Here is a 26,360-nt window from a genome sequence, read left to right as displayed (position 1 = left end):
TTGATTAGTATTTGATATTGTTGATGTGTTTTGTATGCATCCGTGAAATTTTCTAGTTGTGAAGGATATACCATACATACTCTTTTTCTTATTCTGTCACGTCCCGTTCTCTGAGACTGCTGTTTCTCAGAGATGTAGTTTTCCTTTTTTTAAATTCAAATTTACAGTCCTCTCCCCATACATATACAGGCATGTTTCTGCAAATGTTGTTGCTTGTCAGATGTGAACGTTTTTCAGTTTCCTCTCCCCACACATATAACGCGCACTTCTCATCAATCTCCTAAGTAGTGTCCTCTGGGCAGCATCACTTCATTGCTTCAGCCTGGCAGAAGATGATGGAGTGCTGTGGGGCCTTGCTATGCTTTTCTCTTGAAAGTATTTTCTCCTGAAAAGTGTGGCAACAAAGAAATAACTAGAGGGGACAGCAGAAGAGAATTAGTTATATCAAAAGTACCTGGTTTTCTTCTTCTCTTTTTATCAGTGATGAGGTCTGGTACTACTTTACTGAACCATGTATTTATTGTATTTGTTAAATTAAAATCCAAAATGCTAACACCAGATGAATTAATCTGTTCAGAAAATTAGGTTTTAAGTTTATCTATAAGCTTCTTTATGGAGAACTCACTTCTGACATAAATAGCTGAAGATGTCTTTCAGTGACTCTTAGCTGCAATTCTGCTATTGCAACCTTGGGTGTAAAAGTACGGTTCAGTAAACAGTAATGTCTTACATGTTTACACTGAAAATTCCCTAAATTACATTAACAATTCTACAGCCTTGATTAGCCTACAACATACACTGTCTGTTTTTTTCCTTGGGGTAATTAAGACTGGGTAATACTATAGAGTCTTTTTTAGTTCTTCAGTATGTGGATTTCTGCTTGTTTAAGGGGGCTTCAAGAAAATGTGATTTAGATCTCAATATTCCATTTCCAGTCAGAAATGTCTGAGAGAGTAATCATGATTGAAAACATGTTTTACAGCTGCAGCTGCTTCAGCTGGAGGAACAGGAAACAATCTCACTGGAGCCACGAATGGTCTATTTCGGCCACTTGGTGCCCAGCCACAGCAACAGCAACAGCAAACAAACAGTAGCCTACAATCCAATTCATTTTATGGCAGTAACTCTTTGACCGGTAACTCCCAGAGCAGTTCCCTTTTTTCACATGGTCCTGGCCAACCAGGAAGCACATCTCTTGGCTTTGGAAGTAGCAGCTCTTTAGGAGCAGCTATCGGCTCTGCACTTGGTGGATTTGGCTCATCAGGTAAGTTGTTTAATATAGTGAGGAAATTCTGTGAGACTTTCGTGTTAATAAAAAAAACCTGTATCTATATCCAGGCATATTAGATACACGTACATTTCTATAAAGAATGTGCAAAAATAGGTTATTCAAGTTTAAAGCAAATTATAGAGGTAGAAAAAGGGGGTTTTAAATTCACTTGGGCTCTGTATACAAGATGCATTTTTGAAGAATATTCTGTAGTCATAGGTATGTCCAAAATATTTTCCATTTTGAGCACTGTACTCTGCTGCAGAAGATTGTTGCTGTTTTTACTGAGCTGCTTTTTATTTTCAAGGAAATCTTCATTCTGCGCTTAAAATAACAATTGATGATGTTTGAGAGATGCATTCTTTTGTTCTAGTTTTCATTGCAGGAAAATTCCAATTTTTTTACAAAATTAAAGAGCATATGACTTTCTGAATTTGAAAAGTGTTTGTTTCCATAAGATTCTTAATAGGATATATAGAATGGAAAGACTTAATACTGAAGAACAGTCATTGTTAACTCTAGTAGGTTTAATCTTAGACATAGTTAAGCCTAAATAGTTCTTTGCAAGTTGAGGCCTTAAATTATTCAACAGATGCTCCTAAATGTTGTCGACCTGTTTGTATTAAAAAGAAAAAAAAAAAAAAGTTGCCTTCATGTTTCTGTTCTTATAGCAGAAATTTCTTACACAGTTTTTAAAACATGCAAGGTAGGTTTTCTTATATTTCAGATGCAGTATTAGTAAGGCAAGCGAAGTATCTTTTCTAAAGAATATTTCCTTTGGCTATTACTGTCTAAGTTACAGCACCGAATTGTTTATTATTTAGAAGTATTTTAATGAAATCAGCAGAGCATGTTTATAACCTTACATATCTTGAAGATGGGTAGAAATTGGGGGGAAGTAATCTAACTCTAAATTCAAATCTAATTCAAAACTAAACGCCCTAAGGGAATTTAAAACAAAAAGTTGAAAAAAAATTTAAAAAGTGAAGATTATTACAAGATATCTTAATATATGTAAACATTGAAGGAAAAACACATCCTTCAGTGTTAAAACATGATACCTGCTATTTGGTAACTAAGTGGAGGTGAATAGTGATATCAAATACGCTGTGTACCAATACAGAGATTTTTCTCAGTCTTGTTTTTCATCAGTCAATCTGAAAAATTACGTATTTTAACAAAATTAATGTGAAAAAATCCAGAATAAAGTTTTGATAATTTTTAAAAAAAGTAGAGGCTACTCAGTTATGTACAGTTTCTTAGTTTTCCATAACGCCCGAGCAGGTAGATCTTATTTACAAAGTAATTGTGCTATCCCAGTGCTATATTTTGTAATATAACTTGTCCTGAGTTACTTGTAGGATTTCAGTGAGTTCTCAGCAGCTGTGTTTTGCGCTAATACAGTTTCATTACATTGATAGTGATGATAAGTATACCTGCATATTTAATGCAGTGCACCCGTTTTAAGTCATAAAAGTCTTTATCCAGCATTATCAGAAGGACCTCCATAGAATACATATTTTAGTTGTGGATCTACTTAAGAATAATCAGCATAGTTCTTTCTGCCACAGGAGAGTAAGCCTTTTTCTTGTAGCAAGGATCAGTTCCAGGGCTTTGCCCAAAGCCTTCAGCATAGACAGCATGTGCTGGAACCTTGCAGCAGTATCCTAGGTGATTTAATTAGCATGGTAGTTTCCACAGGGAAGCAGAAAGCCTATGCTTTTGCAGTTTGAGAAGTGCTGATGAAAGGTGCTGTCTAAACCTTAAATATTTTTAGTTGTATTATTGGAATAAAAGTATATTGAAAGTGCCCCTCTGCCAAGTATAAATTGTACTTGCCATAATAGCCACTTAAAAAATGCTTTCTGATTTATTTTTTTTTAAAAGAGCTCATGAGCTGTATGTATGTATGCATTGAATTACACAGGCAAGTACTTAAACAAATGGTGTTAATGCATGTTGAGGCAAATGAAAAACAAGTTTAACTTTTTACCTGCCAAAGTTTCAGCTTCTTTGTAACTCAATGTGTTGTAAAGGTTGAATTTCAGTTAAAAAATAGCTGTGAAGACTGATAGATGGCAATATAGGTCTTGCCCTTACGTTTTCAGTTGTTACGTGGGGGAAAAAAAAAACTGCAAAAAATGTAAAGGTGAGCGTATTCTAGCTGAATGACTGAACAACAAAATATAAACTGAAGAGGCAAGCATACCATATAAATGGCTGTATGTACTTTACAGTTACAGTCTATTTACATTATTTATATCTCTTTACATTACATCTATTATCTTATTACAAAGTTAGTCATACCACGTACCTAAACCTAAAATGGAGTAAGTTACTGCAGCTTAACAGGTAGCTAAGAATTAGATCAACTACAGCAGCTTTCCAGGTGCCTACTTCTGCCTTGTAACATGTGTAAAGTAATTACATTAGCTTAGTGGTGAAGAGGGGTGAGCCAATTTAAATTATCTTCTGGTTTTTGTGAGCGTTGCCTCTGTGTGTGTGAAAATGCCGTTCAGCTGGTTCACAGTAACTTGTTAAGCTGCAGTAATTTAGCCGAGTAAGAAACCCTGAAAGAAAGCTAAAGTTTGCTTAGATTTTTTCATAGTTGGAAAAATAACAATCCATCATGTAGCTTTATATTAACATTCACATGGTTCACTAGCTGAGCCAGAACTTGTAGACCTAGTCTCAAATCTTGAGATTTCTTTCTAATTGTTGCCTTAATTTGCTCTTCTGATTTCTTATTCTCAATCTCCTTGCCTAGTTAGTCCAGTATCTTTTCCTTCTGGCTTCTCCTGTAGTATGTCTTCCCAGTTTACAGGCAGTATTTATCTCCTGCTTCCCCTACCCCTCCCAAATGTTTCTGTTTCTGCTTGTACTGTGTGATGTTCCCATCATCAGCTTACTATTCCAGTCTTTTTGCCCCACAGTCACATATACCTTCTACAGCCTGACTTTTCTTCAGATCTGCTTTCTTTTCATCCTCAGTCCCACTGGCTTTGAAAAGTGCTTGCCAGTTTTTCTTGCAGTCTCCTTGTTGGCTCCTTTGTCTGACCTCTCTCTCCTCCTGGTTCTGGTTTCTTTGTTTTTCTTTTTCTTTTATTTTTCCCTGGTCTATTTCTTGTGTTTGGCTTTTGTCTCCTCTGCATTTGAATTGGAAAACTTCCTTTCCACACTGCCTGATGGGCCTTCCAAACATAAGGTGGGATCTTGGACAGCAGTCTCAGTCCATTTTTGGCATGGCACACAGAAGCCTAGAAGCTCAATTGCAGGGAAAAGTTTATTAGCTATCTCAGATGTGCCATGTATGGACAGGAGTTCTAAGTTTTCAGCTATAAGTCTGTGCTGAACTTGTATGAACTGTGATTTTGCTAAGATTTTTAGCTCAATTGAAGAGCATGAAAATAAAGGTCTCCTGTTGCTAGCGTATTGGTCTGAGTACCTGAAAGCATTAGCTTTTCAAATAATAGGTAGCTGGATTATTTTGCTAAGGATAAAGCATCTTTCCTTGCCTGTTTTTCTGAAATGGCAGCGTTTGGGCACAGCCTCTTTGAAAAACTTCATTCAAGCGGATACTTGCCATGAAAAGTATTAGCCAAGTTGCTAATGTTACGAGAAAATAAATTAGTGTCTTAAAATGGAAAGTATCAGGAGACCTTTATATTGGGCCATGCTGCCAGCTTTAGTAGGAAAAGGTGCCTGACAAGGGTGAAGATTGTGGAAGTATAAATTCTGACCTTTTTAAGTTGAAGTAGAAATCCATTTTCCAAATTTAGCTTATAAAGTATCTTTGTTAATATCCATAATCTTGGTTTTGTTCATGAGTATAATAAAGTTCCAGTGTTTATTACAGGCACGGTAGTTGAGTATTTCACTAGTATGTAACAATACTAGAATTTAACATTTCTAAAAGCTTTTTATTGTTCTCCTAATTTATCCTAGACTGTTCATCGCCCTGCTGAATGATGCTGTGCAGGATAACCAATCCTTCACTAATACACTGTTATCCAAAGCTTCTAATCTGATTTGACTTTGAGAAATACTGGTAGCAGTAAAATCACATTTTCAGTTTCTCTCCTTAATTTTCCTATCTCTGCTCTGCTGCTCATCTTTTCCTTAGCCTATTCCCTCTTTATAATATCTTTTCAAAACACTTCTTTGAGAACCATAATTCTCGTAGGGAATTTTAAGCAGTCATTTTTTTCCTACAGGTGAGGGGTTCACAAAGGAGGAAGTTCAGGAACGGCTGAACAGCAACGTAGATTTTCTGAGCCCTTAAACAGCAGTCAATTTTCTTTAGCCTTTTTCCTGAAATCAAGTATCACTGTCTCATAATTTACAGTAGAAAAAAATTTATCAAAGACTTTAGTGGAAATATTTTTAGAATCATTTATTCTATAAAGTGAATAAAGTGACAGTGTAATCTAATCTCATAAATTCCCTATTTGTCCCAAAGCCTGAAGCCAGGTGGTTAAAACAGAGTACTACAATATTGCTGTGAGAAATCTAGAATGAAATGTTGAAAGACATGGGCATTGGTGAAATTACTTACCAGTGGTATGTTTATACCCACTTAGATTTACTTAAAAGCATGTGTGGTTATCACAGTAATTGTCTTTGTCATAACGATTGCTGTAATTATTGTGATCGCATCTGTTATTGCCCAGCTGTAGTTGGGGATAGGTTTTATTCAGTTGACACTGTGTAATTAGGGTCTTTTTATTTCTTCTTCAGTTGGCAGTTCTGCAAGTAGTAGTGCCACAAGGAGAGATTCTCTATCTACTAGCTCTGACTTGTACAAAAGATCTAGTAGCAGCCTAGCACCCATAGGGCAGCCATTTTACAATAGTCTGGGATTTTCCTCCTCTCCAAGTCCAATAGGCATGCCTCTGCCAAGCCAAACGCCAGGACATTCACTTACGCCACCGCCATCACTTTCATCACATGGATCCTCATCCAGTTTGCATTTAGGTAAAAAAAACAAAAACAAAAAACCAAAAAAACACTTTTTGTTTGTATGTGTGTATGTATTTCTATGTGTAAAATATATGTTGCATAAGAGATGTCACATTACCTTTGCTGTTAAACAGTTTTGTAATGAAGAGGGGCCATTCCTGAAAGGTGAAGAGCATGCTCAAATGCTCGTTGATTTGACAGTGGAGGGCACTCAGCTTTTTTGCAATATCAGGCCAACAACTGATTTCTCTTCCCTTGCAGAAGCCTGATAGAGAGTCCAGTAAGACTTACTGGTCCTTTTTGTATTATGTTTCTACAGTATGGAGGAGCAAAGGTGCATTATTTTGTTTCTACTACAGTGTATTACCACTTAAAGGATGTTTTAAGATTATACTGTGTTTAACAGTGAAGCGGCTTTCACTACTGCCCCTTACCATGATAAAGTAGAAAGTCAGCAAAGCTGTCACTGTAAAATGTATTGAAAGGTTATTTTTGAGTGAGTGAGCCTTCTGCCTCATGGCCTAGATGCTTTGCCAGGAAGACAATAGTTTATTACCAGGCTGGTGGAAAAAACCAAAATATTTTGTGAAAGAAGTAGCAAAGGCTTTGTCAGTGGTGGCTCTCTGTTACCAGATACACTTTTTTTAAGGAATGATGATAGTAATCTTTGTAGAAAATTTTTGAGCTAGTTAGGTGACATGGGAGCTCAACCTTGTTTTTATAAAAAATTAAAAATGCAATAAAAATTAAAAATCTACAGAAACCCCACCACAGCCTACAGTATATTTAGAAGATAATGCCTCTAACCTGAGGTTACTTGATAAGCTTTCTCGATAAGCTTTCTCTTTTCTTTTCACTGCAAGTCTTTGTGGTCATTTAATTTGGATGCTAAAATCATATATTTCAAGATTGAGTTGCCAGTTGCTCCAGTAACTATTCAGTGCACACTTTCGTGCGTGTAATAGGCAACCTAATCCCCTGTACTTCTCTTAGCACAAATAAAACAGGAAAAAACTCAAGTGCCTACCAAAATACACTTAGAGAGAAATATGTGAATGATTTGTATAACAAGGTTAAAAGTAATTTAAATATATTACATTTACAGTTCAGTATCCCCTTCACAGTTAAGTGCTGAATACCCGAAGTAAAACTGGGCAAGGGGATGTTTCAGCACATTTTATTTTTTTTTACTTACCTTTTTTCCTTTTTCAGGTCTACAAAGTGCACCTTTGGGCTGAGACCAAGCATGGAAAGTTTCAGCCCAAATGGAGGCTTTTGAGAAAGTTCTGAACATCTGACAATGGGGTTATCATGGAAATCTTTTTCTTTCTTTCTTTTCAAAGTACTCTCACTATAGTTTTCATATTGCTGAAAACTATACTTAAACAAATTTTGGAAGGCATTATCTAAAATTCAAAACACTTGATGTTTTTATATTGCTTCACATTTGATAAATGTTAAAATACTTTTTTCAATTCTGAGAAAATAAGCTGCAATCAGTATAGAGGATTACCTCTGTTAGCAGAAATTGTTAAATACTGATTTTAATCCACTTCAGACTGTTTGGCAGTGTGAACTAAGCATAAGAGTTTGTTAAAATCATGTACTAGATCATTCTGACTTTTACACGCTGTACAGTTGTACTCTGAAAATTGACACAAGCTTGTTGGCTTCCATGTGTACTGCCTCTTCATCTTGCAAATGAAGTGGACCTTGGTTACGGGTAAACATTTCGCTACCTTACCAAATCAATCTGAAATTTGAAAATTGAGGTCTTTTGGATTTTTGCTTTCACAAAAATGCAGTCTTTTTTTAGCACTTCCTGCGCTCTGCCCTGTGTCGTTTATTTGAGCAGTTATGTCCGAGGTGCACCACTGCTAAAAGTTGAAGACTATTTCTGCAGTTAATGGTCTGTCCTGTTAAATTTATTCTGGTGTGTTCATCAGCTACTCTTGGAAGCATTTATTTTGTTCACACATAAAAAACAAGAAGGCAAAGCTTCCTCGCCAAGTGAGAAGTTATACCTGAAATCAAACAGGGAGTATATTTTAAGAAGGGTATGATTAAACACGTAGTCACTTTTCAGAGTAGAACAACACTGTAAGTTCATGTATGCATGCAGTTTCCATTGGTATTCTGATAATGCCTGTCAAATGCAGCTCTCCCTCCACCTTCAAAACTTGTTGTCCCGCCTGCTTTTATCAACAGGTTCAGCTAAGTTTAACTCCTATTTTAAAATCAAACTCGATTGCTCCTGTTATAGCCACCAGAATACTAGAGCACAATACTGGGAAAGGGTGCATGGTTTTATAACCCCTTTGTCAGACACTGCTGCAATTTGTAGCTTAAAAGACCAATTTCCCTTTTACAAGAAACTTGTGATATTTTACTGGGTTTATCTCTTCTCACCAATTCTTATCCAACATCCTAAAATAGGAATATGCTAATTGCTTTGTTCCAGTGTCAGTTTTCCTGTATTTGAAGGGATTTGTCAGTTGTCTGTAACTGCTGCTTTGCTGTAATCAGTTGGAGCAGTAAGGTCATGAATTTGAACTACCCTTTCACTCCCAGGGACAAAAAACAGCAAGAGGGAAGGATTTTTCCTACATTATTAAAAATCCTTTTAGATTGATAGTGCATACTCTGATGGTATATTGCAGCATTTGAAGGGTTTGGTGTAGACGAGGATTTTTAAAATCTGGACTTTCGGAGGTAATTATTTTCTGTGTGTTGCAAGCCAAGTTTGTTAGTAGGTCAGGTTGATGTTTTTATCTTCAGAAGTGGTCATTCTAGGAAAGAGTGAAGGCCTCTTGGCTAGACAGGATGGGGAACTTTGCATTGCCTCTGCTGTGTACCTACTCTGTAGGGCTTCAGTAAACCAGGCATAATAAGCACTTGCATTGATTGGTAAAATATGTACATATATATGCATATATGTGTACGTGCATATGTGTAATTCTGTTTTCTATATGAAGATGAAATTTTTTAGCTGAGGATGAGATGAAGCTATGTTTTTTTACAGGTCAACAAATACTTTGTAGAAATCAAGTTTAAAGTGTGTATATATTCATGCATGATTTTACTAGAAAATAATACTGCTGACTGATTTAAACAGTTACTGTGCAGTAAATCTGGTTTATGTCTTAGTTAATTTTTAAAATACTTTGATAGTAAGTACTAACAGACTAATGCTATCTAATGTGCTTAGATCTAGTTTTTAGTATTTTTTTCACGTTCTCCTTTACATTAAATACGCTATCCACATTAAGGAGTTAGTACTTTTAACATGCTTTGTGTCCTTGAAGCTTAGTAAGGTTCTGTTTTAGATGGTCTATATCCCCTTTATACCTCTGTGCCTCCTCTTCCCTATGGACTAGCCACAGGGTTTTATGTTCAATTAAGCTGTAAAACAAACATAATATTAATCATTGCATCGGAGAACTCTGTTTTACAAGATCAGAAGTGATACCTAAGTGATTATCTGAAGAATGAACTGTATGCTTTATTCCCCAGCGGTTTGTAATTGTGTGGCTGTACTGATGCCTGATAAGTCTTTTAAAATGTCAGCGTTTGCAGAAATGTTTAGACTAGGTGCTTTACTCAGTAGCGTATGTTCCCCAAATAATTCATAAGACCTAGGCTGTTAACTTTGTAGTTTGGAATCAGAATCTGTAGAACAAGTGTCCTTAGTTCTTGAAGAGCCTGGGGAGGTGATAGGGTAACTAGAATTCAGATTTCAGTTTTCCTTTTCTAAGCTGTGCACACCCGAAGTTTTCAGAAAAGAGGCCAGGTGTCCTTAAAGTCCACACTAATGCTTTGGTGATTTTGGACTGAGAAAGTAATAAAAAAAAAAATAATTTTAAGAGTTGTATACAAGAATTGTATACGTTGTATACAAGAGTATATCTGCATATAATAAGTACCTATGATAATATGCTTTTATTTTGGGGGGTTTACAGTTTTGCAAATCTGCAGAGTTGCCACTGAGCTATAATACTGCTGCTGTAGTAGAAGCTTATGAGAAGAAAATCTAGTTACTTTATAAATTACTGGGTTTTATGGTAGTGCCCAGGGTTTTAAAAGGTTAACCTTTCTGTGTGCTTTTGAAGTATGACAGGTTCTTCTAGGCACAGTGGATATGTTTTCAGCCTTCCTGAATTATGATCCTGCTTAACATGATTTTCTGAAGTAGTTTCACCAGCTAGACAAGAGCCTCCCAGTTGCAGCATAGTCATCTAGTTGTCTTAGAAGACTTAAAAAGGAATCATTCCCAAATCAGACTGAAGAAAGGCTTGATAATCTTGAGTGTGAAATGTATATGTGCAGTTCTACTACACATATATAGCATGTTAAAAACTACAAAGTTTCTTAATTTCTGGTTTAAGTGCTGGATAAATTTAATTTATACTTGCATGAAAACTCAGTTAAAGAAAAAAAAAAGCAAAGCTGAAACTATTCCTGATACAGTCATGGAACTGCACATGTGAATGCTAATTAAAGCCATGCAGTTTGTGAACATATAATCAAAACTATTAGTTTCTGGCACAGAATTGAACATGTGATCAGTGGAGTAATAGAGATGCTACGACAGGAAAGTAGCCTGTAACACTTCCTTTTGAACGGACTTTGCTGCCCTCTCGTGGTATTAAATAGTGTTACTACACAGCATTTACGGGGAAGCTAAGACTTCATTCATATATTTAAGAAATCTAGCTGAGAAATACCATAATTTCAGGTGCATAACTTTTTGTTCTTTAGAAGGCTGTTCCTAGAAGAGAAGTGACCATAGAACATCACTGTCCATACTGCTTCACCTGCAGAATATTGGGATTCTTTTTTCTTTTTGTATTTTAGTGTCATGTTGCTGTCAGGTCTTTTCTGGAAATAGTGATTGTCAGTGGAAACTAAAAATGATAGTTTAAAAAAAACCTTGATTTTTATGGCTGTAAAGAATTAAATGACTTTAATTTCAAGGAAAATGTAGCAGTTTTTAAAAGGTATTGCGGGGCATAAAGTATTTACTGATTTTTACACTGAATTTTGAAAACTAATTGTAAAATAAATACTAATTATTTCTATTTTAGGGCATAATCCTACACAATGCATAAACGTGATGCTTGATATGTCTTGCAGAGCACTAACATCTTAGATTCTGGTATAGTAATTTTGACCTTTCAAAATAGATACTTTACTATTAATACATTACCAGCCCACTGTAACACTGTTGTTGCCTGGCCTTATAAATACTTGGAACCAAAAGAAGGCTTGGCTGGGGCACTGTCAGCTGATTTTTATTTTTTTTTTAATTAATTTTGTAATAGAGCACCATTCAAACAGCACATACTGCAATTTGTTTTAAATTCAAATGTAGATACTTCCTCTGTTGACTTTGAAAGGGCTTTCAGTTACTGTGTCACTTTCTAGATAGGGAAACTGAAAATGCTTTCCTTCTCTAATTCATACTTGATAATTTTAGGGGTTTTGTTTAAGTAGTAGAGTTGAGGTTTCTAGGTGGGAATTGTCTTTGAGGATTTCTGCTTGTAATATAGTTAGCAGTATCCCTTTTAAAATCATTCTGTAGTTGGGAAAGATGCTTTGTTTGCATGCTGTTTGTGATAATTGTTGCCTGTTGTAAAATAGAGGGGAGAGAGGGCTGTTGGAGGAGATGAGTGACATAAACTGATTAGAGAGCAATATATGAGGAGAAATTCACAGGACTGAGATGATGATAGCTGTAGATGGAATCCTAGCAAAAAGGAGTAGAACCTAAACATCGGAAGGCAATTTAGTTCTTAGAAAGTAAGGGAAGACAGAGTGTAGTGACAGTGAATGTTTTCACAGCAAGGAAAAGACTTATGTTCCTAAAAGTAACTTTATATCTTTGGGTGGTTTAGAATTAAGTAGAGCATTCTTAGTTACCTGGTTTGAAATTTGACATATTTAGTGCTTACAAGAGGTACCAGATTAAAGCCTGGGATGCTGAAGTCATCAAATATCCTGCAGAACAGGTACAGCACGGCAAGAGGCACCATGTGTGTCTCCCCAAAAATGCCCTTTCACCCTGTAAGTTGGAAAGGTACCTCAGTAGGGACTGAAGGGTAGTTCAGATTTCATGGTCTATTTTGAAACAATTGGCTAACTTTGAGACTACTAACAAAGGTGTGAGTATTACTTATGAAGTGGAAATCTGCCCACTAAGCTAAGGCCCACCCAGTTCTAAGGTTTCTGTAACTCTGAGTGGGTGCTCACTTTACCTGCTTTGTTATATTATTCTAATGGCGTTTCTTTCCCTGGTGCCCTTCACATAAAATAAAAATGAGGAGGAGAATGGTTTTATTATATTGGAAGATAAAGCTATCTAACTTTTCCAACCATAATGAGGTAAATATAAACAACAAGACAACACCGTTGTTTTCTTTGGCTCCAGGGTGTATCCGTAGTTCTAGTACACTTACTGTTTTGCTGTTGCTTACTTTCCTTATGGCTTTTACTGACAGAACTGCTTCCTTGTAGGAGGACTGACAAATGGTAGTGGTCGCTATATTTCTGCAGCACCTGGAGCCGAAGCAAAGTATCGCAGTGCAGCAAGTACCTCCAGTCTTTTTAGCTCCACCAGTCAGCTCTTCCCTCCTTCACGCCTTCGTTACAGTAGGTCTGATATTATGCCTTCTGGACGTAGTCGATTGCTGGAAGATTTCAGAAACAATCGTTTCCCTAATCTTCAATTAAGAGACCTTGTTGGACATATTGTTGAATTTTCCCAAGACCAGCATGGTTCTAGGTAATTATAGTGAAGTTAATAACTTAATAATGTTTTACTGTTTTGATATTGTTATATTAACATCAGACATTTGAATGAGCTGATAGTCATCTTAATACAAAGCATGCCATTAATTGGCACACATGCTCTTACACTGACCTTTTCCTTCTCTAGGAAATTTCATTATAAAACTAGTATAAATTTAGCTGCTTGTGGAAGTTTTCAGTGTTGAAGCAGCCTTATAACTAGACTTGTAAACTAGTATTTAGGTATGAAAAAGAGGTTGATTAAGAAAACAAAATATCTGGCATCTGGAATGTAAAACTTTTTTCAGCAATACATCATCAGGTACTTAGCTATTGTTATTCTTTTCATCTTTAATCCTTTTCAAATGAAAGTTTTTAAGTATAATTTTACTAAAATGTATAGTTTTATACGCAAAGGCACTACTTTCATTTTAATAAGTTTTATAAGGGTTGAATACTTGCTTTAGAATTTTGAGGTGTCTCATTGAAATAGTGTTTGAGAGGTTTTCCTGTTGTTTATGTAAAGCATAATGTACCTTTTTTTGCACTTAGATTTATACAGCAAAAGCTGGAGCGAGCTACTCCAGCTGAGCGCCAGATGGTATTTAATGAGATCCTGCAAGCAGCGTATCAGTTGATGACTGATGTGTTTGGAAACTATGTAATACAGAAGTTCTTTGAGGTAAGCGTAACACTAAGTGTATGAACAGAAATGCAAATGAAATGCTGTAAAATCTGATTAAATGTAACTTTTTTCTTAACATCATAGTAGAATTCTACTGGACTTTCACCACCAAACCCAGGCGTGTAAGACTGCACACATGTTTTCTGTTCTGTATCCTCTTGGTTTTTTTATTTGTAACAGGCAAACAGGCACAGTTGCTCTTTACATTGGTGGTACATACATTGGTGAACATTGATGAATGTACAGGCTGCACACTCAGGCTTTGCAAGCCTTTTAGAGTAATTTACAGAGTCTTTTAGCAGATGATAGTGAACATAAAGATTTGAAGGATGATACTTATTGTTTCCTGCATCCTGGTAAAAAGTGGGTCTCTAAGAAGCGCTTGCACCCAAAATAAATAGCGGTGTGAACTTTGTCGAGTGCTGTATATGAAGAAACACATGTATTGGGGTGGAAAAACTTTGAGGAAGGGATGTCATAACATACATCCAATATTACGGGAACTAGTATTTAAAACAGCTTTGGATTTTGTTAAGAACTATGGGGTGGAAAAAAAAAAAGGCCTTATCAAAGAGTTACAAGATTTGATTTGCTGAGAGGAGAATAAGCAATACCTGTGTCCTAGAAAAAGTTACATGTAGGAAAGATATCTGGCTTAGTGTACTTTAAATCAGGGAGCTTGTCGAAGTATCAGGGTGGATAGAAGGTGAAGCTGGAAAACATTCATTAAGAAATAAGATGGTTGCTGTAAACAAAAATGTAGTTTTTAAGGAATAATCTATGAAACAATGTGATTACTTTTTTTTTTTTTTTTTTTGCTTGATGCTCTTTTTTTACAAATCAGAATACCTTCTGAAAAGCCTGGCTGACATATGGTAAGATCTTGATCTTGTTCAAGGGTCATCAGGTGCTGGTTTTTTCCATAATGTTAGGTTGGATGGTTACATAGATAATCATTCAGTTGAGTGTTTTCATCTTAATTCTGCGGAAGAGTTCTCAAGAAAAAGTGCAGTAGGCCTTAGGTGTAGTAAAGGACTTGGCTCATTATTTAAGTAGGAAGGCAAAGTTGTTTGAGTTTTCTTCAGAGTCTTGGATGACTACAGATGTCGGATTTGGGAGTTCTCAGCAGTGCTGTGTGAATATTGCTGGTGCTACCCAGTTGGTTGTCCAGCTGATTGCTTCTGTGTTGTCTCTTGTACTGTGCCAACTCAGGATCTTACATGGGGATCTGGGAACAGGATTATGTGTATTATTATGAAGCTCAACTGGCTTTACTCTGCTCAACAGGGAGCAGCACAGGAGGCTGTAGTAGCACTGTGGAAGGAATAACATGGGCAGGAACTAGCTACTGCTGAAGGACATTGGTTGGGTTACACTAATGCAGCCAGTGTTCAAAAACATTTTGACTTTGGTCTGCAGAGCCCAAGCATTTCTAAATTTCTTGAAGTGCCCATGGTCAGAATCATCATTCAAGCCATGTAAAGTTTGAAGTAGCTTCTTGGTAAATTCAGGGGTTGAAATCTGCTTCCCCCGCCCCCTCCTGTTACAGCTTGCTTACTGTATACAAGATGTAATATACACTGACCAGTACGAATTTGAGATAATCAGAGAAAAACAGATTTGAATTAGTATTTTATAGTAATCTGCAATTAATTTGCCTGGTATAATTTGTCTAAATAAGTGGGTTATTGCACTTAAATATTCCTACAAACAGAGAAGTATAAACTACTTCAGTTTCTTCTGTTGTCTTTCAAGGTCATGCATTTGATAGCACGTATGCGACTGGAATGTGGAATATTACAAAATGTTGCATTTAGAAAATAAAAGCTTCTGGTAAATGCACCTACCAGAAGTACAAAGGGAAAAATCATTCAAGGCACACAGTAAACATGAAATATATCATGAAAGTACTTACTCTGACATGTAAACTCCAGCATGCTGCACTATGTCTTCACTTGTTAACAGCATTTTATTTTATTTTATTTTTTTTCAGTTTGGAAGCCTGGATCAAAAGTTAGCCCTGGCAACACGCATACGTGGTCATGTTCTGCCATTAGCCCTACAGATGTATGGTTGTCGTGTTATTCAGAAAGCACTTGAGTCAATCTCGCCTGACCAGCAGGTAATTGTAAGTTAGAGCAATACTTTTTTTATTTTATTTCTTTTTATTACATCAGTCTTTTTACTTGTTTAAGTTGTTGATCCTTTCCTTCATTATGAAATGCCCTAGGGACTAAAATAGTTGTTTAAATTAAAATTAAAATGTTGACGTACAGAAGTAAACCACCAGTGTATATGAAGATTGGATAGTTAGGATGAAATGGAATATTCTTTTGAGGGTGAGGAAGAATCATTGTAAAGACAAGGATAATTTTTTTTTTTGTCTTCAGAATGAAATGGTGAAGGAGTTGGATGGCCATGTTCTGAAATGTGTGAAAGATCAAAATGGAAACCATGTTGTACAAAAATGTATTGAGTGTGTTCAACCCCAGTCGCTCCAGTTCATCATTGACGCGTTCAAAGGACAGGTAATGTCAGCAGTTCATTTCCTTTCCTCTTCTGTAGGGTTGCTTTGATTTGCAGATCTTTTTCCATCATTTGCCTGTACAATATAGTGTTTGGCACATTGTCAGCTTGTTTTAAGTAGGATAAAAAAGGGATGATAAAATGGAAAAGCGGTTGAAGAGACAGTTAACATGCTGTAAAAAGATGAATCTGTTGGAGATGGGGCTCTAGAAAGACCTGTTTGGATGTATTATAAATACGTACGAGGTATTTGGCTTAAGGCCAGGCTTTCTGTTTGAGTTTTGTGATACACCATTTCAGATTTCCTTTATAACTTTTAACATTGCCGTTTTTGACATAACAATAAAGTATCTGCTCTCTAGCATATACTTTTTCATTAAAATTTCCATTTTCCATTGGTTATGTTGCAAGTCTCTTTCAGCGTTTCCCAATCAGTGTCTGTCATTAAGGAAATACTTTGAAGAAATCTACTAATCTGTTTCCTACATATGAGCTAGTGTTAAGTGAAGGGTGGTGGTGGTATTTGTTTGTTTAAGGTTGGGGTTTTTGTTCTGTTTCCAAAAAAATTATTAATAAAAGGTTGATACTGTGCTGCAGGCTAAAGAATATGCTGCAGCTAAATAAGATTTTAATATTCTGAGACAAACGTATACTTTTATAGTCTTAAGAATTGTAAAAATCTCACTAACTTGGCTGTGTTAACTAAATTTTACTTTAATGGATGGCCAAACGTATTTCTGAACAAAATCTACAATACCCTTCTCTCACATTTTACACAACAGCAATACCTGAATTATTGTTATACATAGTAATAAATGGCATGCCAAGGTTTCTAGCATCAGGTCTTTCTAGATCAAAGGGTATAGGGGTAGATGAGATGCAGTTTCTAAACTGTAAATACAGCCTTTTGACTAAAATGTGACTCTCTTTACTAGACATCCACCCTCAGCTCCAAGTAATTATATATAAAAAAATACCAGCTAATCTGAAGTGGCAAATGAAAAATAATAGGCTTTAGTCACGTCATATAATAATATGTATCTTTTTCACCTGCCTGCCTGCATAGTTTGGATCACTGTCTAGTCAGACAAGATTGTGTGTTCAGTTCTGACCAACACTGCCTCTTAAACCTTCTGAATTAATCCCCAAAACACAAACCTGGCTTCTGGAGAAGCAAACAAAAGGAATAAGCAAGATTTTGACTGTATGTTTTGAATACTTATTTACAAACTCTGTATCTGTAACAGGAAGACTGTCGTATATGCTAGAATGTGAAATTAGTGACAAATCAGCCGTAATAATTGAACTTTTTTTTAAATGAATTTCAAAATCTTAACATTTGAAGATGAAGTACTAAGTACAAAGAAAAGCTTGAAAGGTGAACAGTGCTTAACTAAGGGTCATACTTCCAGGCTTTCCTTTACAGATAAATAGGCTAGAAATACTCTAATGAAAACCTGAGTTCTTAGTTATATAATTACTGGAATCCTTGACACACAAAAACCTGCATTTTCATTGTTTCTCAGCTTCTCCTGGAGGTGGAATTCTGATACTGGAAGGCAAATTTTTTTTTATAGTAGTTGACATGTTCAGTTCCATTTCAGACATTTGAATATTACTATCTCTGTAAACTTCAGTTGGTTTAACTTCAGTTTGCAATCCTATTTTAAGGTATTTGTACTTTCAACTCATCCATATGGTTGTAGAGTAATTCAGCGCATTCTGGAACACTGTACTGCTGAGCAGACTTTGCCAATCTTAGAGGAACTGCATCAACACACAGAACAACTGGTGCAGGTTAGTGTGTGTATTAATTTTTTAATGTGTTGCAGAGCTTTTTTTGTTGTCATAATTTATTCCTGTTTCTTAGTTTAAGAAATAGTTTAAATGCGTTTGCCTCTTTAGTTTTTTAGACATTGATTTTTTGTTTTTCTTTCCTTCCATAGTTTTAATGAAAATGAATTTGGAAGTTGGGAGGCAAAGAAGATATAAAAAGCCTTTTTCTTACACTTTTGACTGTAGCTTCGGATACACATTGTAAATGCACATAATTAGTGTAGTTATTGCAAAGATTGCCTTTCTGTAGTTAATTTACTCAGATGTCCTTTAGATAACGTCTGATGTCTAAATACAAATACATTGTCAGAAATACAAATGTTGCATATTCTTACGCAGAAAGGGCATCTTTTCTAAAAGAAGGTAAAAGACCTTACACAACATGATTTCCTGTCATGGTCTCAGACAAACAAAATGTGTGCCACAAATGGCTTTGAAGTAGAACCAGTTTTAAAATACTGGAAGGGACTTGGTGTTCGTAGGAATTTCTACAAACAAAAAGCCTTTTGCTGCATATTTACAGTCTAGTTTATTTCTCAGTGGTTTCTTGTATATGCAAGTCTACTTAAAACATACTGTCTTGAGGAACTGAAGTTCAGGGAGATATTAGGGCTGTTAAAGAATGATCTTAATTTTGAGGACTTCTTTCTTTAAGAAAAAAGGTAGTCTACAAAAATGCTGGGTTTATAGCTTATTTGCATGTAAATTTTGTGGCCCATTAATTCTTGATGCAATATTTCTTGCATCAATTTGTTTCTATAATGTTGACGTTATTATTGTATTTTTCCTTAAATCTGTGCGAAGAGTAATTTGAAAGTTTATACAAAAGCTATATGGATTACTTGGTGTGAACACAAAAGAAAATTGAAGTCATCTTATTTTCAGGATCAATATGGAAATTACGTTATTCAACATGTACTGGAGCATGGTCGTCCTGAAGACAAGAGTAAAATAGTTTCAGAAATAAGAGGAAAAGTTCTAGCTCTGAGTCAGCACAAATTTGCCAGGTATTGCACAGCTGTCATATATTAAAGATCACTAACCTTTTAAAGTTGTAGTATTGTATTTTTTTGTGTTACAAAAAGGATAATGGTAGGTTTTTTTCTGTTGTGTAACTTGCCTCCTGAAATGTTGTGTTTTTATAAAGATGTACAGTAGTGGTATTTTTATACTAGATTTGGGAAAGGGAAGGGGGAAGTGCTGTTCTGTGGCAAACCAGAGAAGATTCCGTGGGTTAATGGGATGTTTTTTGTTCACCCTGTACAAGCACAGAGAATGAATTCCCAGTCTCCATGTGAGGATCCCCAGAGCCAGGTGAAAAGCTCTCCGACTTGCTTGATATGCTGATGGTTGTAAGCTGGGACTTCCTGACAGTCCTATCAATCAGTCCAGCCAAGCAATTTACAGATATAAAAAGGCTATCCTTAATAAGCCGTGATTCAGCCAGGCAAGGATTTTATGCATTAGGAAGTCTCAAAGGAGTTGCAGGAGTCTGTTGCCCCTGAACTGCTCTAAATTTAGAACCTAAAACTTATCCTTCAGCTTTTTGCTGAAATATAAGTTATGTGCCTTTTGCTAAAGCAAGCACACCTCGGAATGAATTCATCCTGGATGATCTAGTGAGACTAACCTTGTCGTCAACATTAAGTAGAAATGCGCTGCGATGTTATGGGGATATTTGTTTTAAAAATGGATTGTACGCAAACTAGCAAGTTTATCTGGACTTTTGTCTGTCCTGTTCGTAATCCTTTCCTTGGATCTTGCTTAATTTCTAAAGCGCAAATTTAGGACAAGAATCACTTTGTCTTATAAGCATTTATGGCCCTTCCAGCTTCTGAGATTTCTGGAAGGTCAGACTTCCTCTACAAAAAGAAATGCTTGACAGTATTTCTGATCTAGGCATGCTCCTGAAAAGCATCTTTATTCAAAAAGCAGAAAGCCTTGTTTCTGGCTTTCTCTGTTGTGTCTTAAAAAGGGCCCACAACAGAAATAGATGTACTAGAATACATCTGTAACCTGAGGTCCAGTATCTCCACTGTAGGTCCAGTGGAAAATCCCTCCTACAAGATAATAATTATCAGAAAATATATATATTTTTTTACATGAGGAGGAGTGTATAGTACTTCTTAATTCATCACGGACTAAAGATTTGGAAATCGGGACTTGATGCATTTACGGTGTTCTCTTTAGTGATGTTAAGACACTTGAACTATTCAGTGAAATTTTAAAATGCTACTTAAAAGAACATTACATCTTAAGTCACAGAATGCGTTTGTCTTATTTTTCAGCAATGTGGTAGAAAAATGTGTAACTCATGCTTCTCGTTCTGAAAGAGCTTTACTTATTGATGAGGTCTGTTGCCAGAATGATGGTCCTCATAGTGCCTTATACACCATGATGAAGGACCAGTATGCCAACTATGTTGTTCAGAAGATGATTGATATGGCTGAACCTGCTCAGCGGAAGATAATAATGCACAAGGTATATTTGTATATGGTTTTATTGGGTCAGAAAATATTATCTATACTAATATTTCTGCTAGAATACCTTTCCCTCTAGCTGTAAAACTCACTGGTTCTGTAATCTAGAACTTGATGTGTAAACACTGAATTCAGTGGAGCTTAATAAAGCACAATATATTCAGGTCATGGAGCAGTGAGCTAAAAATGTAAATCTACAGAAAAGTTTCAAAAGTTGGATTTCATATCCTCTCTTTATGCCAGGTTTTCTGTGAAGATACTACATTTTCATGTAATAGAAGAAATACAGGTTTCTCTCTATTTGCTGGTTGCTGATACAAACCCATTCTGTATTTCCCCAAAAGAGAATCCCACACTTCCTAACATACAGGCACATTTTCTACTTAAGAATATCCAGGCATGGACAAAAGTGCTGTTGCCATAATTGCCCTGGGCTGTTTAATGCAGCATATTCCTGCAGGAGCTCTGCTTCCGCAGTCGCCAGGAAGGCGCTCCCACAAAATGGCGAACTCCCAGTTCCCGTGACTGGTATGTGAGTTGAGTCCAAATTGCCAGTTTTACATCTTTCCAGTAACTTAGAACGTTTTGAAATACAGGCTTCTGACATTTTTTTTTTTACATGGTGTTTTTACAGTGTAGTAACCGCTGCTTAAAATTTTTGAAGGGGGGGAGGTAAAATAACATGTTTCTTCTCACAGATTCGACCCCACATCACAACTCTGCGTAAATATACCTATGGCAAACACATTCTGGCCAAGCTGGAAAAGTATTACCTGAAGAACAGTGCTGATCTGGGGCCAATTGGTGGACCACCAAATGGGATGCTGTAAAAGACAAAAAGAAATGGAAGAAAAATTGAATTGTGAATGATCAAAACATACAACTTAACTATAAACGTTCTGATTTTTTTAAATCTATTTATTGACTTTGTTCATCCATTTGTAAAATTTTTATTCTTGTGTATATTTTTGGGAGTGAATTATTAAAAAAAAAAAAGAAAAAAATATCTCCAGCCCTGATCCGGAGACCTATCAGATTGGATGGCTGGCAAAGCACAGAATGCCTGTATATGATGTAATTGTATCAAAATAGCTGTCACATATTTTGTAAATTTTTACCTTGTAAAGTCACTGAAATAGTTTTTAAAGGGAAAAAGTACAGTATTCTTTTAATACACTGGCTTGCAATCTGGTAGGTCTACCCAGCACCATAGCACAACAGGTTTATAGAGTTGTATATAGAATTAATCCTTATTTTTTCCCTTTTGTGTGAAGTCTTTTATACCAGATTAAAACTGATCAGATGCATAAACATTATTTAACATGTTGAAAAGTTAAGTTGTATTTTGGTGGTTCACAACATACTATCCAAATAATAAACTGGGCACAGCAATTTAAAGTAGGGAGTAACAAAACAATGGGAACTTCAAAATTAGCTTTCATGACTTGCTGTGGGTAAAGTTGTTTTTGGTTTTGGTTTTTTTTTTTAATGGTGCCCTAAGGTTTTCTCGATCAATGTATTAAAAATAAGTGCTGTATATACCTATATATTTAATTGTTGTACAAGGTAGAGGGATTAAAATGATGGTGGTGCTTCCATTCAGTACAATACGCTGTTGGAAAAGGAGTGAACCCTGTATTAACTTTACAGTCAGTTTTACAATGCAGGAAGAGTAGAGATTTGTATTTTTTTATTTCGCATATAGAATTGTAAGGATTTGAAAGTGTTGAGCATTTATTTTGCTTTCTCACTGTAGATGCAAAAAAATAGGTATCGATGAAGAGAAAAGGGGCCACTGAAAAGTAAACTTGATAGCTCAACATTTAAGCATGATTGATTAAATATTCAGATAGCTTTTTTGCTTCCTATAAATATATGCATTGTATACGTGTAGTTAATAGGTGTAAGTTTACAGTTGGAAAACAAATCTCTTGTTTCGATGTTTATTACAAGCCTTGCTAATTTAGTAGTGATGCTTACCTTGGTTGTACAGATGTACATTTGTAAACCTCATGCTGTAAATGTAATTTGTTTTACCCCTTTTTGGGACAAAAATTTGCATTTTAGTGTATATTCATATCCCCATTCCCTTTTCTCCCCCTGGCATATAGTGTTGTATAATATAAATTTATTTCAGCAAATCAAGAGTGATTTTTTTAAATTCTATCTTTATATGGTTTCAGAAATATGAACCGGCTTTCTTTTTATCTATTGTGAGAAACATTATGTTTTGTTTATAACATAGCTGTTGATTCTGTTAATATGGACACTTTGGGAAATCAGTCTGTTCAAATTTGAAGTTGGGACAATAAGCATAGTAAGAAATGGACTGAAATACTCGGTTATCACAGAAACCAGTGCTTCTTCCATCTTAATAAATGTGGCATGATTTTTTTGTACAGAAGAGTACTGTATTTTTGAATAACCTTCTCCCAGCATAAAGCAAATATGTATGATACTGTCAATTTTTTTCTCTGGACATATGACATTGTAACAGTAACATAAAGATGATGTACATTTACAAGCGGCCTTATGTACATTTCCCAATGATCTTTTTAAGGCAGAATTGTGACCATATGTGTATAATTAAAATCCTTTTTAATCCTTTGCCTATGGAAATATTTTGGAAAAAGCTTACTTTGTATATTCAGTTTCTGAAAGATAAAGAAAGTGCTTTGTATGTGTTGAAGTAAGTATTTTGTGTAGAACATTCATTTTGGATGGCTTAACCTAAAAGTTTTGATCAACAAGATAGTTTGAAAACAAATGTCTCAAGCATTGATCAAATAAAGGCTGTTACGATAGGGGTCCGATCATGAGGAAAGAAAATGGTAGTGGCATAAACTTGTATAAGGAATTCTGTTGTTTTACTGTTTATAGCAGGTTTACTTAAATCTTATTAAAGCATACAACTGAGGCGCTACGTTTTCAAGGGTAGCGTTGAATCATTAATAGGCAAATGGGAAAGTTTGTTCTGGCCTACTTCCAGTTTTTGAATCTGTCATTTAGTGCCTGCATTAAGTGATATAGTAGGCCTAATTATTTTTAGTAGTAAGCACAATTCTAATCGCAGAGTAGTTTTTGCATACAGTTCACAAAATTCCTCTCAAGGTACAAGCCCTGTCGTTGGACCCAGAGCTTTCCCATAGTCACATAAAGGGTGACTTTCAAGCCCCTTCCTTGGACACGTTAGTTCTCAGTGACCATCTTCACCCTGTGTACAGATGCTGCATGTCGTAATGCGCAGAGCCAACATTCTCTTCAGCATGTAAGACGGTAAGTTAGGCTTTCAGGGATGTCCAGGCAGAAGCTGATGATGTCCCAGTACTTCGTCCCTGTAGCATTCGTGCCATGGTTGAATTTAAACAGTCCTATAACCATCATCCTCAGTGCTTTCAGTATCTTGAACATAATTTTCCACTTGCTTTCCAAAAATCATTTTGCACAAATTCTATCCAGGAACATGAAAATCACTGGGTTTCCTTTCAACTGTTTGATGCTTTGGGTAGAACCACTAGACTTTTTGCTCAAGTATTGCTTTTTGATATAGATTGTTTATGGACCAGTTCGATTAGGTTTGACTCCAGGTGGCTCGTATTGAATAATGTAATGTTCACATGTATATACTGTAAAAATCAAAATGTGTGAATAACATTGTGTGAAATATATCTGGTCTTGTGTTTTTCCTGTAGGAAACCAGCCGTTCTTTCTGTTCTTAGTTACGTGACTTGTCTGCTAGCCGTGGAGCTGCTCTTTGACCAGGTACTGATTTCTAGTGACCTGATGGTAATCAGTCAATGATCGAAGAACCCTGTATTGGATCGTTTAGTTTCCAGAGGCCAGTTCTGAGCAGTTAAACCTTTATCTTGTCTTACAAAAACATCTTCACCGATACGTAGCTAAGGCTACAGCTGATGGCAGTACGCCCCTGGATCCAGGATGAGTTTTGACCGTTTGAGAGGGCTAAGATTGTTACCTGTCTGTGGTGGTGGTGCATCCACACTTGCTTCTGTTACTGTCCAGGATTTTTTCAAAGGAACATTTTTAGCTTAAGATGTGGAGCGAAGTGGTCTGTCTGACTGCAGGGGAAGAGACTGCTTTTGGTGGTGGTAAAGTAACTCGCCGAAGTGGCTCCTTATGGACAGTACAGCCGTAATACTATTGCCTCTATCACTGACTATCAGATCCACTGATATTTTTTCATCAGAGTATGGGGAAGATTGAGGTTCCTGGGGTCATAATGTCTAGATGGTTTAGAGTTCTGATGGAGATTCAGAAACAGTTTTAATCATGCTTCTTCCCTCTGCTCTAAGGAACAGGCTTAGGATGCGCTGCGTAGTAGCACGGTAACGGGGTTGATCTGTTGGTCAGTTTTGGCCCATGAGAAAATTTGTTCAACATCCTAGTAACTGGGAAAACAGGTAAACAGTGAGGTTACAAAAACTCCCACCATGTTAGGAACAATTGCAAAAACATTTTAAGATGTAGTGACTGGTCATTAAAATTGCAGGTTGCACATATGTCATGGACCTGTGGAGGAAGCGCAGTGCTAGCTCCACAGAAAAGCTCTCCGCTACTGAGCGGTTGCAGTCAGCGCAGCTGCAGTGCTCTAATGCTGGGTTTTACACAGAGAATGGTCGCTGGTCATGGTGTATCCTGGGAGTGGGCAGTTTGGGGGCTTTGTTCAGTGATGATGTAGTTCTGTGTTGCTGCTTGAGGAAGGAAATGGAAAAAACAGATGCCGTAGCTGATCTCAGCTGTCCCAGCCCTTGTCCCCAGCCCACAGCAAGGCAGGAGCATCTGTCCGTTAACACAGTGGTTCACATAGTACCAAGCTACTACTGGTAGCGCTTGAAGCAAGCCTAAGATCTCATCAGTCTTGTGGGCAACACTGATATTTCAATGAATGTGTGCTACAGGCACTGCCTGAAGAATTTCCTGCGATTGTAGACCGTGCCAGGAACACTCGGGAGATGCTATATGTGCCCAGAGACAGATGGTTCAGGCACCTCTTGGCTTGGGGCTGAGGAAGTGTGGTTCCTGTCAAGGACAGCATATCCCTCTCGGGGCCTTGCTTGGTTCCTCGAGCGTTAGCACACAGAATTGGGCTGAGGAGGTTTGGGAGAATGTAACAAATGCAGATCCTGCTGTCCAGGAAGGAACAATTTGATGCTGCAGAATGAGCCTGGGGTGTCGGCGCTCCTGTGTGACCCTGCAGCCCAGGCCCCCGCCGCTCCATCGTTGGAAGCGGTTGGAAACCAGCACCATTATCAGGGAAAGGCCAGTCACAGGTCACCTCCTCCCATATGGAAAGCATGAAAGGATGTCCATCAAGTGTTGATAGCACTCCAGAGCCAATACATTTGTATATACGATTATATATGTAATTATATATATACACAATACAATTTTCCCTGCTAGTACAGTGCCTGTGTTAAGGAAGCAACTGCCTCATCCAAGGGAGTGAACCAGAACCCAGCGTTACGTGTTCCTGCATGAAGGAAGCAAGGTGGTAAGTAGGATTGCAGCCCTGAACTCTAGGAGAGCTAACTTTGGCCTTTTAAGGACCTCCTTGGAGGATCCTATGGTTAAGGCTCTAGAAGGTATGTGCGCCCAAGACAGCTGGCTAATATTCAAGCATCACTTCCTCCAGGCTCAAGACAGGTGCATTCCTATGAATAAAATATCAAGCAAAGGGAGCAGGAGACCTGCATGGATGAGCAAGGAGCTTCTGGCAAACATCAAACAAGAATGAAGTTTATGGGATGTGGAAAAAGGGACAAGCCACTTAAGAGGAATGTAGGGATGTTGTCTGAAC

At 36.7% G+C, this 26,360-nt stretch overlaps 1 protein-coding gene across 19 annotated transcripts in view; it reads left to right on the top strand.

Annotated features, from left to right (window-relative positions):
• The window catches only part of PUM2 (pumilio RNA binding family member 2), a 73,548-nt gene extending 50,387 nt beyond the window's left edge, over positions 1 to 23,161 (top strand). For 7 of the 19 annotated variants that reach the window (XM_014276135.3, XM_027798582.2, XM_055712985.1 and 4 more), the window contains 10 exons: positions 983 to 1,264; positions 6,008 to 6,244; positions 12,743 to 13,010; positions 13,568 to 13,697; positions 15,694 to 15,828; positions 16,091 to 16,228; positions 17,898 to 18,023; positions 18,948 to 19,069; positions 20,351 to 20,543; positions 21,241 to 23,161. In XM_014276135.3, the coding sequence (XP_014131610.1) occupies positions 983 to 1,264; positions 6,008 to 6,244; positions 12,743 to 13,010; positions 13,568 to 13,697; positions 15,694 to 15,828; positions 16,091 to 16,228; positions 17,898 to 18,023; positions 18,948 to 19,069; positions 20,351 to 20,543; positions 21,241 to 21,372 (1,763 nt within the window). In that variant the 3' untranslated portion in view covers positions 21,373 to 23,161. Of the gene's footprint in view, positions 1 to 982; positions 1,265 to 6,007; positions 6,245 to 12,742; positions 13,011 to 13,567; positions 13,698 to 15,693; positions 15,829 to 16,090; positions 16,229 to 17,897; positions 18,024 to 18,172; positions 18,927 to 18,947; positions 19,070 to 20,350; positions 20,544 to 21,240 lie in introns of those variants that run through there. The other 12 variants (XM_055712978.1, XM_055712977.1, XM_055712981.1 and 9 more) reach the window with 5 other exon arrangements.
• The last annotated feature ends 3,199 nt before the right edge of the window (positions 23,162 to 26,360 follow it).

This window comes from Falco cherrug, chromosome 6, assembly GCF_023634085.1.
Source record: "Falco cherrug isolate bFalChe1 chromosome 6, bFalChe1.pri, whole genome shotgun sequence".
Lineage (NCBI taxonomy): Eukaryota > Metazoa > Chordata > Aves > Falconiformes > Falconidae > Falco > Falco cherrug.
The sequence above is the reverse complement of the archived record's forward strand: the minus strand, read 5'-3'. Positions and strand labels throughout refer to the sequence as shown.